Source organism: Pelodiscus sinensis, chromosome 23 (genome assembly GCF_052426305.1).
Source record: "Pelodiscus sinensis isolate ZL-2025 chromosome 23, ASM5242630v1, whole genome shotgun sequence".
Classification (NCBI taxonomy): Eukaryota; Metazoa; Chordata; order Testudines; family Trionychidae; genus Pelodiscus; species Pelodiscus sinensis.
In genome coordinates this window covers 19,461,762-19,476,644 of record NC_143074.1, presented here as the reverse complement: position 1 = coordinate 19,476,644, position 14,883 = coordinate 19,461,762, and the positions used below count along the sequence as shown (strand labels likewise).

Here is a 14,883-nt window from a genome sequence, read left to right as displayed (position 1 = left end):
GATTTCTTTTTGTGGAACTGCCACAGATCAAAACATCTTTGCTGCCTTCAGGAAAGCTAAATGCACCTGGGGTTTTAGGAGATGGGCTAAGTGGCTCAGAGAAAATGCCAAGAACAAAGAATCAGAACATTTGCCCCAATTGTGCCTCCCACGGAGTTATTGTGCCTAGACACACAGACATACATACACAGAGAGGCATATTTCACCCGCTCCAGTTAGCATGGGTACAATACTTACAGGGGCACCCTTTTCACCAGCGGGGCCCGGAGGTCCTTGGGGCCCAGGTCTTCCTGGTAAACCAATTGGGCCAGCTGCGCCAGCTGGACCTCTCTCCCCAGGAGAACCCTGTTGGTGTGAAAGGAGAATGGAACAGTCGTTAGACATCACAAGTATGAAAAGAGAAGAGGGAGAAAAAATTAAAACAATTAGGATTTAGAAAATGTATTAAGTACAGAATTCAGCAGGTAAAAGAGAGAGCACGATGGGGTAACTGCCACGTAATGATCCTGCGTTCTAAGCCAGAGGGATCCTGAATATTTTTATTTTAATTAAAACCACTGGAATGGCGGGTTTCTTTCTCGGGACGGCATGGGAGTTCAGTTGCTGGGGGCATATTATCAGCGCTTGAAACGAGAGCACAAGTCACTGCTAAGGTAATAGAGCAATACATTTTAAGGATGAATAGTTTCTTCTGAAAAGGGAATCTCAGCTGGGACAGCTTTCAATGGGCAAAAATCTGGCTTTGCTTAAGCTGGTGACTTAGGCCTGGTCTACAATAAACATCAGATCAGCCTAGCTACCTAGATAAAGTGCTAGATAAATTCACGGAAGTTAGGTCCGTCAATGTCTGTTGGCCAGGATGGGTAGAAATGGCGTCCCTTGTCTCTGTTTGTCAGAGGCTGGAAATGGAAGACAGGGGAAAGATCACTTGATAGTTCCCTATTCTGTTCAATCCCTCTTTGGCACCTGGCATTGGCCACTGTCGGAAAACAGGACACTGGGCTAGATGGACCTTGATTTGACCCAGTAGAGCCATTATGTTTTTATGTACCTTGCTCAGGGCTGTGAAAAATACCACGCCCTGTGCAACTGTTAGGTTGACTTAACTTTTATTGTAGATGTAAGAATTCTTCCATTGATCTAGCACCGGCTTCTTGGAGAGGTGGATTATCTACATTAATGGATAAAGCCCTTCCTTCAATGTCAGAAGTATCTACAGCACTGCTGTGACAGGGCTGCAGTGCCATCGCTGCACCCGCAGTCGATAACATGTAGACACACCTTCAGAAACTAAAGGCTCAATCTTCATGTTGCCAATGCCCCGAGCCATCTCATCTCTTCAGTACACCAAGCATGGTCAACAGAATTTTGGGTAGCGATCGAGCTCTTACGGATGTGTCTTGTAAATTAAAGTGCTACACAAACATTTAGCACTAAAAGGAAAGATGGGTAACTTCTCATGAACAGCGACTAAGCCTCGGTAGTTACTTATTAGTCTTCTAATGTGTTAGGTAGTGCCAATAAATGACGAAGAGCCAATACTTACTGCTGGGCCTGGTGGACCAGGGGGACCTTCATTGCCTTTCAGCCCAAGAGATCCCTGCAACCAAAACGAGAGAAGAAACAGTGTTATTCAGTACTCTATCTTGCATCACATAATGCTATTTATTGCATCCCCCCAGAGGAGCTTTTACTTACAACTGGGCCAGGGAGACCTCTTTCTCCAGGGAAACCTCTTAAGCCAGGAGGTCCATCTTTTCCTGGAAGACCGGCAGGTCCTGGGTCACCCTGCATTGGGAAAGTTCAGTCGGTTAGAATCTTTGGAATCGGTAAAAGCTCGGCTCCTTTTGCCAGGTTCTAATAATACACAAACACTGAGCTTTCAACTCTGGTCTCATCTCTTCATCCGTCCAGCCGAGGTCAACCCTACAGGATCAACCGATCAGCAGCATGTCACACTCACTTCTTGCTAAACATGAACAGCACTTAAAAACTTGCAACAGAAGCCAGAGATGGGGTAGAGCTGCAGAGCTCTGAGACAGGGTTGGATGGGGAATCTGTATTTTGAAGGCCTGTGTTCTTCAAGGGTCGGGCATGTTCAGATCTCTAGTTCTGGCTCAGCTCGTTTTCAAGAGAGGTGTGAATGGTGACATTCGGATCTAGGTTCATCTTCAGCCACTCTGAAGTTCAGAGGCGATGGAGGGCAGTTCAGTTTGGGGTTTCTGGCTTGGCGTCCTCCCAACTCCGTGTAAACAGAAACGTCACACTAGATGGTTTGCTCACAATGGGGGATGCTCTCAGATCCAATAAAGCACTGACAATGCAAATCTCAGGCCTTTTAGCTTGAACTCCCTAGTCTGCACCTGCAGTCAATTGCTAGAGATGCATGCATTTCACCAGTCTCAGTGGAAGATAGGACTCATCCCTGACAAAACGAAAGCAGTGCCTCTGAAAATTAACCTCTCTGTGTTGCCCCATCAGTCCCCCAAGAGTCACTCCTTACTCAGAAAGAACACACAGGCCAGATTCTAACCATGACTGGCCCTCTCCTCCCTTCCCGTGGCCTGAACATCATGCTCCAATGCACACCTGAGCACTGAATGAACTATGAAGTCAGATCAAATGCTGCGACAACGTACCTTGGTTCCTTCCTTTCCAGCCAGGCCAGGTAGACCCTGCTCACCTGGTGGACCCGGTGGACCTGGATGCCCGCGCTCACCCATTGGGCCCGTCTCTCCGGTAGGACCCTAAGAGACGCGCGAGAGATATGGAGGGGAAAGTTTAATACCAGAGAGACAAAGAACAAGCAAAGTCTGTAGACCAGTGAAGGTCATTGACAGCTCTCCCCACCCACCCCTTTGATGGGCAGCCCTTTTCTGCCCACTTGCTAATACCCACCCCCAACAGAGGCACGAGGCCTGGGCATGCTGCTAAGCTGACTGGCACAGAATACTGCCCAAGAGAGAGGCCAGTTTCCAGCAACCTCACTGACTCTTAGGACCATCCCCGTTAAATCAGGCAACTCTCACTCTTGACTGAAAGACTGCGCACGCCGGGGCCCAAGCACGGCTTAGCTGTGAAAACATCGACCCCACTTCAGACTCTTCTACAGGTTGGACCTCTTAAAACCAGGACTCTGGTCTGGCAACATCTGTGGCATTGGTCCAGCAGGATTGCGGATGTTTCTGGACCAGAGAGTCCCGGCAGCTATTGGGTGGCAGGAGGGCTTGTGCCTGGGGACGGGAGTCCAGCCAGGGCTGGCAGCAGTGGGGCCAGCAGCCTGGGAGGAGCCAATAGGAGTGAAGCTGGTTGCTAGGAGCACGGTTGGGGTGTGTAGCCTGAACAGAGTGGGTGGGAATGGGGTAGGCAGCCCAGCTGGGCCCAGGAGCTAGAAGTGGAGCTGGTCCTGGGATCCAGAAGCCGGTGCCAGAAGCAGAGCCAGGCACGGGGGCTGGATTTGACCTCATCTTGTCCGGCAAATTCTTTCATATGGGACTGGTCGGGTCCTGAGGGTGCTGGACCAGGGAGGGCTGACCTGGTCAGCAATGTTTTAGGGGGAGGCCAGAACCGTGAGCCCATAGCTTTCTGCGAATAGAAACAATTTCCTTGGTGTTCTTCAATAAAAACAGACAAACCGACAGTACAAACAGACGAACGGCTGCCACTTGTCGTTCAGTAAAGCAGCAGTTCCATTCTGCAGGCAAAGAACATCGAAACAAGGGCACTAAAAGGTCACCCTATTCATTCAGGCCACCTGTACCATCCCAAACTGAAAACCTTCCTATCAAATGCATGGAGCATTCCTCTTGGAGACAATATTAACTAAGTCAGAGGGGTCACACCAGAGCCATGTCTTATTGCTCCGGTACTGATGTTAGAAATGAAACGTCAGGGAGACTCACACATCTCCCACGTGGCTTTGCTCAGCTCTAGTATTTTTATTGACCATAATGGACAGCTCTCTCTCCATGGCTTGTTTCGCTTACATACATATCTTGCACTGTTGTCCAAATAAGGAAATTGTGTTCTATCTAAACTCCCGCTTGACATTTCAACTGGATACAGAATTTTCTTCACTTCAGGGTCCTAACAGCGTCACTGCCGACTGTTAACAAGACACGCAGTTTTACTTCACAGGAGACTTCCTTCCAGTGAGGGATACAACTGCACCTCTGTACAGCCTGTTAGGTGTGTTAGGACCCTTTGGAGTGAAAGTAGTTGTATAAATGGGAGACGTTGTTATTATACTGAAGCATTTACTGGAGAGTTTCCAAAGTGCACTGTAACGAGCCATGTCTTTCTTGTACTAGGCCTCAATAATTGATTAACTTTGTGACTACATGAGATCGTTATTGATCACCTGAGCACTATACATGGAGACTAATGGTGATGAACATGGTGTAACCAGCGACATAGAACAGAACACGACAGAGTAATTATCCTGGAATTTCTGTCATAGGGGCAATTCTGATGTGAAAAAAATGTTGGTTGGTGGTAATTAGTCTTTTCATTGTGGTATTTGATAACGTACGAACCATACCAAACCATGTATTTACTTTGAATTTTACCATGTAATTGTAAGGGGATTTTATGTCTCTTGATAAATTGCGGAGTGGCACTTAATTGAATGATAAACACTAATGCTGCGTTTCTGCATATTACATTGATTCTACTTAGTAGAGCCAAATGTAATTGGCACCCACTCTGCTTTATGGTTTAGAAGATGGAGATAATCATGTATCTGCCCTGTAATATTGCCATTAATCTGAAAGGACATGTTAATTACCAGGTAATTAAATAGCAAGCACTTCCCCGGTCAGCAAAGCAAGGAGAATTTGTATATGCTCTGTCCCCATTCATTCTAAAACTGCAGCAATAAAATGACACAATAGAGACTGATCCTCATAGATGTATTTAAGTAGGTGGCTACTCTGACTTCACTAGGGCTACATGGCTTTTGCAGACTCTGGCAACATTTAAGAATACATTGAATAGTGATATATTGCCTTAGGATGACATTTCACCGCACTATTGCATTACCATGAAATGTACCAGTGTAGCCATATACTATGTAGCCGTTCAATGTTGGTTTTAACGTTTGGTTACTGAAACACTTACAACTTGGCTCCAGGCAAAGGTCTAATATAACTGGAGGAGCAATGCCAAGTGGGCCAAATTTCAGTTAAGTGATCGTACCTTAATTGTGATCGTACCCTAGTTTTTAAGCCAGTGTAATTCGACTGATTTCCTTGGCATTACCCGATTTACACCATTCTTACGGAGATCAGAGCCAGGACCTTGACTCTCAGTGAGACGGTGGCAAATCTCTAGCTGTTTCACTGAGCAGGAGAGCACAATGACTTCCCATGAAGATTTTTCTAAAAGCTCTGCCCAGAGAGATGCCTTGACAGCTTGGCCCATGAGTGGATGTTTCAGGTATTGAGAACACAAATCCAAAAAGAGTGCTTTGGCTGTTCACAACTGTCTCTGGCCAGGAACAGGCCAAATACCTATTGCCGTTCCATAGCTCCCTTTAAAACTCTCAGTCTTTGTCTGTATGTTCTACTCATCGTCCTAGAGGCTAAGCTAAACTAGAGTGTCGCAAGTCCAATATGAATTGTCAGGCCCACTGACGGAGGTGGGGGGAAAATGGGGCAACTAATCTGGAGCCCAGCAGTTCAAAAGGACCTGGAGTTCCCAGCTGTTGCTGCCATGACTGCAGCAGCGATGGTGGCCAGAGTCCTGGGCCCTTTAAATTATCCTGGGCAGTGCTGGAGGGATGGTGGGAGGCTAGCCTCCAGCTCCGCCCCTTCTGCCTGAGGCCCCACCCCTTCCAGAAATGCAGGGCTGCACCCCACCTTACCCAGGCACCAAGCAATTCTGTCGGCCTCCTTATGGTTTGCCAGCAAGTCCGAGCAAGGGAGGACCGCCATAAAGGCTGCATTTACATCTTACCTGCGGGCCTACAACACCTGGAGGGCCTGGAGGACCTGTCTTGCCTTGGAAACCCTGTTTTAAAATGAAAAATGAATCACGATTAGCCATAAAACATAGTAATACATGAATGACGGCATGCCACTTGACAGGACCAAGCCCAGCATGCTCTGACCAAACTTACTAGCAACTATAAAAAATGGTACTCCTCAAAAGACAAATAAAAGGAGGAAATCAAATGGGAGAGGGAATAGATCCTTCTGTTTATTTACAGAGGCAAAAACAAAACAAAGAACTTATTATCAAAACCTTCCCACGGAGGCTGTGATTCCTAAGGGAAATACTGGGAAAGGACCTAGATGTTTATCTAGCAGACTATCAATGGGCATAAATCACAGCAAAGGTTTTAATTGCAATGGTGCTATGTTAATTACCCCATCTGAGGATCTGGCCATATATACTGGGACAAGGTCAGGCCAGAGGCCTACAGGAGAGGGATAGAAGGGAAACAGATTAGCCCTTGATTACATAAGTCCCTGTTCCTAGGGTAGACTAACAAGGGCTGATCCAGAACCAGCAGGAACCTGCTCGAATCAATCAGAGCAATCAGGCCAATTAAAACACCTGGAATCAGACGAAAGAGAGTCAGATTAATCAGAACGCCTAGGAACCAATTGAGAACCAGTTGAGACTAGTTTAAAAAGATTTCTCTTCTTTCTGTTAGCTTAGTGTGAGGAAGGCATTGACGAGAGAAACTGTTGTTGAGCTTCTGGAGGAGAAAGTGTAAGCAGATACCAGCAGGAATAACCTGTGGTAAGGGAAGTGCTGGGGAAGCGGCCCAGAGATTCATAATTGTCAAGCAGTTGTTACTAAAGACATTACAGACAGCTGCTATTACAGGGTCCCTGGGATGGAACCCAGAGTAGGTGGTGGGCCCAGTCCTCCCCAGCATGGAAAAAACTGGCTTTAGTGATAGGGGTTTGTCCTGCCATGGTCCACTTAGCAGGGCCACAGAAACGATGAAGTTGGGTTTCTCCTCCTTTCCCCATGCTGGCCAATGATGAGAGTAGCTCAACAGATACCAGGCGGGAGTCTAAATGGAAGGCTGCTGTGAGCCTCTGAGGCAAGTCATCCTCCTGAGAGCGCGGGATCCACTCAACTCGAGGAGGAGCTTTGTCACAATATCTATTTGTAAACCACTTCTCACAGAGCGTGTGAATCTGGAGGAGCTATTCAAAAGGAAATCTTTACCTGCCATAGTATTAACATGGGAGATTATTAATGGTGAAGGAATGTTAAAGCTCTAATCCTGCCCCCTGGGGCATCCCACCACTGTGTCCTACTGCGTCTGATGCTCCGGTCTCTCCCAAGGAAAGGCAGAGAGTTGGGAATAGGGCCTGCAGCCATTGAGCACAGCTCAGCTCTGGGAAGGCTCAAGTCACAGGGACTGGACACCGCACCCAGCTGTACACCCTTCATCCCTGTTACTTGGGCTGTTGGTTTCTGGGTTGCGTGTCACTCATGGTAAGCGTTGAGACTGGCCTGCTGCCTTTCTCTTTCTGTACACAGTGTCGCTTCCTGGTTCTAACAAAGTAGCACAGGGCAGTTGTGTTTGAGTTTCCAAATGCGATTTACTGTTGAAACATGCATTGAAAACAAACCACAAAGACATTTTTCTGGGTGCCTTTTTGAAATTATATTTCAAAATCCTGCTAGCTTCCAGTTTAAACTGCTTAATGCACGCCACTGAAAAATGACAAGCTCCTTCGTCTCTCCGTTCATCGATGCAGAAGTATTCTTAGACACTTCTTCTCGTGTAGACTGCACTAGTTAGCAGTACCCAATTCACACATTTTGAGGCCCTTGTTCAGCAAACTAACTATAGCTCTGCTGCAAAGCAGGCTTTAAAAAACTCCTGATCCACAATGCCATGTCAATAACTTCTTTGGACACAGGCGTAAGTAAGAGAAGTAACTCCATTGACCTAAATGCCAGGGATTCTTTATTATTTATTAAAAGTATTTTAAGCCTGCCTCTATTTAAAATATTCGAGGCGGCTTACAAAAATTCACACCAGGGCAAATTTCTTAAGTTGTTATTTAAAAAGCAACATATGGCAACAAAATTCTGGAAGAGAGAAGACTGACAGGGGCCATGATAGCAGCTTTCGAGTACCTAAAAGATTGTTATAAGGGTGAGGGAAAAATTATTCTTCTTCACCTCTGAGGATAGGACAAGAAGCAATTGACTTAAATTGCAGCAAGGGAGGTTTAGGCTGGACACTAGGAAAACATTCCTATCTGTCAGGGTGGTTAAGCACTGGAATAAATTGCCTAGGGAGGTTATGGAATCTCCATCCATGGGGATTTTTAAGAGCAAGTGAGACAAACAACTGTCAGGGGAGGTCTAGCTGGTGCTTGGTCCTGTCATGAGGGCAGGGAACTGGACTTGACCTCTTGAGGTCCCTTCCAGTTCTATGAGAGTCTATGATTCTACATTCCCTGTACAGGCGACCCCTGACTTACAACCCCCTGCATTTACGACCATTTTTTTCATGCGAGATAGCTCCTAAAATCCCCCAATTTACATCCACGGCTCGCCTTTACAACGGTATAGGATGCAGACTTCACATGTCATCCCAACACAGGACAGTCAGACTTGCCAGTCTGCAGCTGCTGCTTGAACTGAGCATGTCTCCGCCCCATTGATCTTCATGTTTTAGTTATTTTTGTGCATTATTTGAACTATTTAGTTTAGTTTTCCCCCATTTCCATAGTCAGTTTAGTATTTTTAGGGTATGAAGTGGGTTTCCAGGAAAAGAACTGCCATTATAACATTGCGCCTATAAGAAATAAGGGTTCAACTTACGACAGTTCTCCAGGAACCAATTAGATCGTAAGTGCGGAGGTCGCCTGTACTGTAACCAATAGGAATAACTGTTTTTGAAATTTCCTAGGTCACAAGGTTCCACCGGTAATTCTTCAGAGAAGCACTACTGACATGCATTCTGTAGTTTGCATTGTGATTAATCAACATTATTTTTAATGATCTTAGATGGAGCTACCTTCTGCCACAGGAGATGGATAAACGTGTTTTAAGTTAACATTACTCTGACATGCCAGAAAACTACTCAGCATGATCCTCAGTGCTTGACAATCACAGAAGGTGCACTGGAGATGAGGGGAAAATGGTGCCCGTTTTCAACAAAAAACAAAAATCATTCACTTTTGGAAAATGCAGCATATTCAGCCATCACTACAATAAACTTTTTTTGAGGTGGGAGAAGGGATTTCTCTAGGTCCCTGCCTGAAGCCTGAGCAAGGATCCCTATGATTCTCCTCACTTTACACACCCCAAATTTAGGCCTGATATTACAATCAAGAAACCAAAGATGCCTCAGCATCTCTAATGCATGCTGGACTGAAAAGGAAGGGGAATGTTCCCTCCTAACTGGGATCTCTTTCATGGGAGTATAGAGGGTTCCAGCTCAGCTAACAGTTTGGATCCATTATTTTATGTGTTTTTGTATGTCCCCATTTTAATTCCCATCCTTTTCTCTCAGGGTACGTCTACACAGCAGGGCTAAAGCTGAAATAAGCTACGCAACTCGAGCTTACGTCAATTGCGTAGCTTAAGTCAAAATAGCTTATTTCGGCTTTTAGCCCTGTCTACACAGCAGGAAGTCTGAGAAAGAGACCTCTTCCTCTTCCTCTGACTCTGACCTCTTCCTCTGACTTCCCTTAGGGTGCATCCACACAGCCGGGCTTAACTCGAAATTAGCTATGCATATTGAGCTATGTCAGTTGCGTAGCTTATTTCAAAATAGCTTATTTTGAAAAAGGGAGCATCTACACAGCACTTATTTAGAAACAGAGCCTTCTTCCTCCAACTTCCCTTGCTCCTCGTACAATGTGGGTCACAGGAGTCGGAGTAAGAAGTTCTCCAGCTTGACAGCATTTTGACATTATTTTGAAATAACTGCCTGCTGTGTAGACGGAAACTAAGTTATTTCGAAATAACGCTTGTTATTTCAAAAGAATGTTGCTGTGTAGACGTACCCTTATTCCTCAGAAAATGAGTCAGAGTAAGAAGTGCTCCAGCTCAACATTATTTTGACATTATGTTGAAATAATGGCTTGCTGTGTAGATGTGGACTATGTTATTTCAGAATAACACTGCTGTGTAGACTTACTCATAATGACATACGGAAACAGTCCAAAAATCAAGAAAAGTTACCCGAAGCAGTTTAATAATACAGATTTGGCCATAGGCATTAATACTGAGAATTCAGGTATCATGAATTCAAACACTGTACTTGCCAGTTAAGGACAGTACAAGATTTGTTATATGGCATGCATGGGAAATGGGGTGGCCAGATAAGCAAAGCTGGTTACTCAAGCTTTACACTGGCGGTTTATGAATTTTTCACCATACGCTTGTCCTAGTTGCAGGATGGATAAGATAAAATCTGATAATGGTATTATGTGCAGAAGCACGACATGAACAAAAAAGATGCAAGTTTACAAACTTGACATGCACAAACACCAGAAAATGTCGAAAAACGATGCCGTGTGGCTATCGGAATTTTTCCGGTGAACTGAAGGAGGAATTGTATTGCCAGCTATGATAGATGTCTGTTAACTGCCTTTCCCGGCTATTAAAGTGCTGGATAAGACAGCTTGCACTGTATACAGTATATAATAAAGGGCAGCAAGAGTTGGTGTGAGAGTTATAAAAATGGTCCTGCAAGTATTTGTGCTTGTACAACCACAGATATAACACTGGAAGGGACTTCTGCACTGGTCCTTGTTTGAGCTGTATGTTTGGTTCCCTAGCAGAGTATATTAATGAACATTAATCCTAAATGGCTTGTTCCATCCAAGGTGAATTGGAATATTTTTTTCTGAACATAATTGCCTAGTACAGGCAAATCATCAGCAAAATAAGATGAGGAAAACTACAGATAAATAGGGTTATGGACAATTTCATTGAAAGCCAATTCTTCCTTCATTTGCATGCCGAGTATGGCATGTGAGGCTCTATTTTTTCCCTATAAGCGCTGATGACATCTGAAACAAGCAGAGTAAAGATTGCAACTTTTATTTCAATTCAGGGGTCGTGCCTCGAATTATTCATGATGTCAGGGAAACAAAATGCCACCTTCCAACCTCAGCAGGTGAAAACCTTTCAGTTCCCCTTTAAATGAATCTTGATCAGAGAATATAGCTTCAGTGACCCGAAATACCATGTGTATCACTACAGAACCATTCTTATGGATGTTACATAAATATATAGCATTACACTAAATAATATGTGCATCACTGTGCTTATCCAAATGCCAGGCAAATTAATTCAACTTTTCTGTGATAAATCAGGAGAAAAAAATGCCTAATATGCAAAGCTGCTTTAACGCTTATGTGTCAGGAAGAGCAGCGAAGAAAAATGCAAAGCTCAGTAGAGAGGTTTTATTTCTCCTGTAAATGAAATACCAAACAGCTGTCTCTCGGCTAGCATGCAACATGCAACGCTGATAAAAGCATCATTATAACAGGAGCAAATGAGTTGGATCATCACCAGCTGAAAAAAAGACACCCAAAATAGGCAAGCAGAAAGAGATGAATTACTGCAAACAAAAATTTACATTGGAAGAATATATATTTTTGCTGCAGCATATCACTTAAGCAAACTTTTCCAGAGGACAAAGAAAACAGAGCCATTATTATCATACCTTCTTCATGCCTCATCATTCTCCTTTGGTGAGAAACAATGCTTACATCTGCACAATAAAATCCTTTAAAATTGATAAAGCGTATGCATATAAGGAGAGAGAATACACAACAGGGTAACTAGACAGCCAACAGCCACTCCTTGAGTTGCAGCCACATTGAGCATATGGTTATTATAAGGGTATAGGCAAAACTTTGCCTGCTCCCCTGGAGTTGCTTTAGAAAAAGGGCAGCACCAGAGGGGATGCAATTCTTACAACTTTGCTAAAGGGAGATATGAGCGCGCTGCATTCATGGGCATGTAAAGAAAACCTGCCCCCTGCCATGTACATTGGCCAAACCGGGCTGTCTCTATGCGAAAGAATAAACGGACAAAAATCGGACATCAAGATCAGTAACGTTCCCAGATCAGCCAGAGAGCACTTCAACCTGCCTGGACACTCCGTCGCAGACCTGAAAGTTGCCAGACTTGGGCAAAAAAAAAGGCAAAACCAAACTACAGTGTGAAACTGCAGAGCTGGAATTCAGAGGCAAACTTGACCCTATCAGCCTGGGTCTGAACAGAAACTGGCAGTGGCTAGCTCACCACAAAAAGTCATTTCCCTCCTCACTGTCAGGGCTGGCCCGAGCCCTTCTGGCGCCCTGGGCCAGGGCACGAGGCGCCGCCTCCGGGCACATGGAGCATGCGTGGGCCCATTTGTGGGGCGCGGGCCTGCCCCCCCCAGGGGGCGCGGGCCCGCCCCCAGGGCATACGGCGCATGCACAGGCTGGCTACAGCCGCTGGTGTGCAGCCCGGGACGCAAGGCGCATGCACTGCCCAGCCGAGCCTGGCCAGCGCTGCTGGCATGCGCGCTAGGCCATGCAGGGCCCCGCGGCCATGGGGGGAAGGGCGCTGCCGGTCGGCGCTGCAGGAGCTGGGCGCGCAGCACCCCTTACAGCTGCCATCAGGCGCCCCCCACCGGTTAGCGCCCTAGGAAGCTGCCCAGCTCGCCCATGCCTCCGTCCGGCCCTGCTCACTGCTTATCAACTGATGGATGTGGGCCACATCCACCCTAATTCAATCGATCTTCTTAACACTGGTCCTCCTCATAGTAATGTAACACGCCCCTCTTTGTATGTGTGTATATCCCCGCCAGACTGAACTTTCCACTTTATGCAGCTGACAAAGTGAGCTCAAGTCCATGAAAACTTATGCCCAAATAAATGTGTCTAGACTACAGGGTTTTGTCAACAAAAGTGGACATTTGTCAACAAAACTATACCTGTGCCTACACTGTCACTGAGTTCTGTCGACATAACGTTGACAGAACTCAGCAGTTTTGTCGACGGCTGTAAACCTCATTCTGCGAGGAATAACGCCTTTTGTCGACAGAGTTCTGTCAACAGAAGGTGTTATTGCATCTACACTGTCCTTTGCGTCTACGCTGTCATGTCGACAAAGTGGCTTGCTTTGTTGACAGAACTGGCTGTAGTCTAGACGCTCTTTGTCGACAGAAGCTTTGTTGACAGTATCTGTCGACAAAACTTCTGCCAACAAAAGCCTGTAGTCTAGACGTACCCTAAGGTGTCACAAGACTCCTTGTTGCTTTTACAGAAAACAGATTTCCTACTGAGTCACCAAATTCCCATTGACTTCACCTTCCTCATTAAAATGAGTAAACAAAGAAAAAAAGCCAATAATGTTTGGCCACCACTAGCCTTCCTCCAGACAGTCATGTTCCCAAAACAGTGCTGTAATCCGTCATTGTTGTGCAATGGTTCTTCATGCTGGTTGTGTGGTGTATTAGAAAGCAAAAGTTTAGAATTTCTCCTCAACATTGTAGGTTGGAGAAGTGCCGAGGAAACTGATCACCAAACTAAGCAACTGGAGTGTTCCGTATTTTCGTCTGATGGAACGCATGAGTCCCATTCAATTAAAAAAATCTGGTATCACAGACTTGGGAATAACTTGACAATGCATTCAGAGCACTGGTCATTTTAAACTTTCAGAAGTAATGAGAGAGAGAACGTGGACAATCTCCATAAAAGTTCCACAAAGAGCTGTCCAAAGAAAGAGACCATCTTTCCCCTCTTAAGTGACAAAGGCAAGATCAGAATTGCAGACCACTGGAGTTTCAGAGGGTGTATGGCCATCAGAACTGTATGGAAACTAACTGTTGGGACTTTGCATCTTCTCCATTTTCCTACCCTATAAAAGCAAGTGCCCACACAAGCAAGTCCCTTCTCACTTGTGTTATTCAGTTAATACAAAGCTGATCTCAGCATATTTTTACTATTCTAGGGTGGGAGCTGAAATGTGGTAATCAGAAATACCTGCTTACCTGATGCTAGAGCTCTTATCGATGCAAAATTCCCATTGATTTAAATGCAAGCTATGCAAGTGTATGCGCCGAAGGCCTGCTCTTACTGGTGTCTTCTCTAGGCGTGAGGTAGTGTGAGGGGGCAAAGAAGCAGAAGGGGTGGTCTTCATGCAAATCATCATTAGACTGATTTGTCTGGCTTAAAAGGGTGTTGATTCCCATAGACCGTCCCGTGTAGTTGAAGAAACACAAACCGTTGGAAGAAAACAAATGGCAACATCTCCTCAGCTACACAGAAGGGTTTAGGTGAACCAACCAGCGAGACAGACTCAAGACTAATGATCTTCCCAAAGTTTCCCGCTACTTACAGTTTCTCCTCTCTGGCCGGGGTGACCGGGCAACCCATCCTTCCCTGGTGGACCCTGAAGAAGAAAAAAACACAAGGATTTTGAACAGGTGTCCAGTAGTACCCTATTAAATTGTACCATGCTAGTTGGTGTGCATATACCAGTGCCAACTCTCTTTGTCAGATGGAATCAGATCTGCTCATGTGTTTGGACACGGTGCTCCAAGATGCTGACCCTCCACTGCTATTTTTTTTTCAGTGGGATTTGGGGTTACTCAAAGGCCTTGCCAGAGCTGGCCCTTTTTCACAGACTCTCCAAAGATGGTGAGAGCAATGGAGAGTCTTCCTTTAGATCAAGGCAGGAGAATGGTCCTGACTCCTCCAGAGGAAAGGAAATGAACCTCAAAAAGAGCTTCTGTGGGCACACTCCAGCACACCACAGTTGCTGGAGTAAAGGTGATGCAAAGAGAAGGCTGATGGTTTGTAAATACTATTGACTGAGTCCTGAGCATGTGGATTATATATTATTACTGGCAGCATCTGCTTCAGTTCGTTAAAATCCCAATCTGCCATGCTA

At 45.4% G+C, this 14,883-nt stretch overlaps 1 protein-coding gene across 2 annotated transcripts in view; it reads right to left on the bottom strand.

Moving 5' to 3' along the window:
* The window catches only part of COL5A1 (collagen type V alpha 1 chain), a 317,689-nt gene that overhangs the window by 48,822 nt on the left and 253,984 nt on the right, over positions 1-14,883 (bottom strand). For both annotated transcript variants that reach the window (XM_075905279.2, XM_075905278.2), the window contains exons 37-42: positions 14,329-14,382; positions 5,956-6,009; positions 2,640-2,747; positions 1,699-1,788; positions 1,547-1,600; positions 238-345 (exon numbers count right to left, since the gene is read on the bottom strand). In XM_075905279.2, the coding sequence (XP_075761394.1) occupies positions 238-345; positions 1,547-1,600; positions 1,699-1,788; positions 2,640-2,747; positions 5,956-6,009; positions 14,329-14,382 (468 nt within the window). The remainder of the gene's footprint in view (positions 1-237; positions 346-1,546; positions 1,601-1,698; positions 1,789-2,639; positions 2,748-5,955; positions 6,010-14,328; positions 14,383-14,883) is intronic.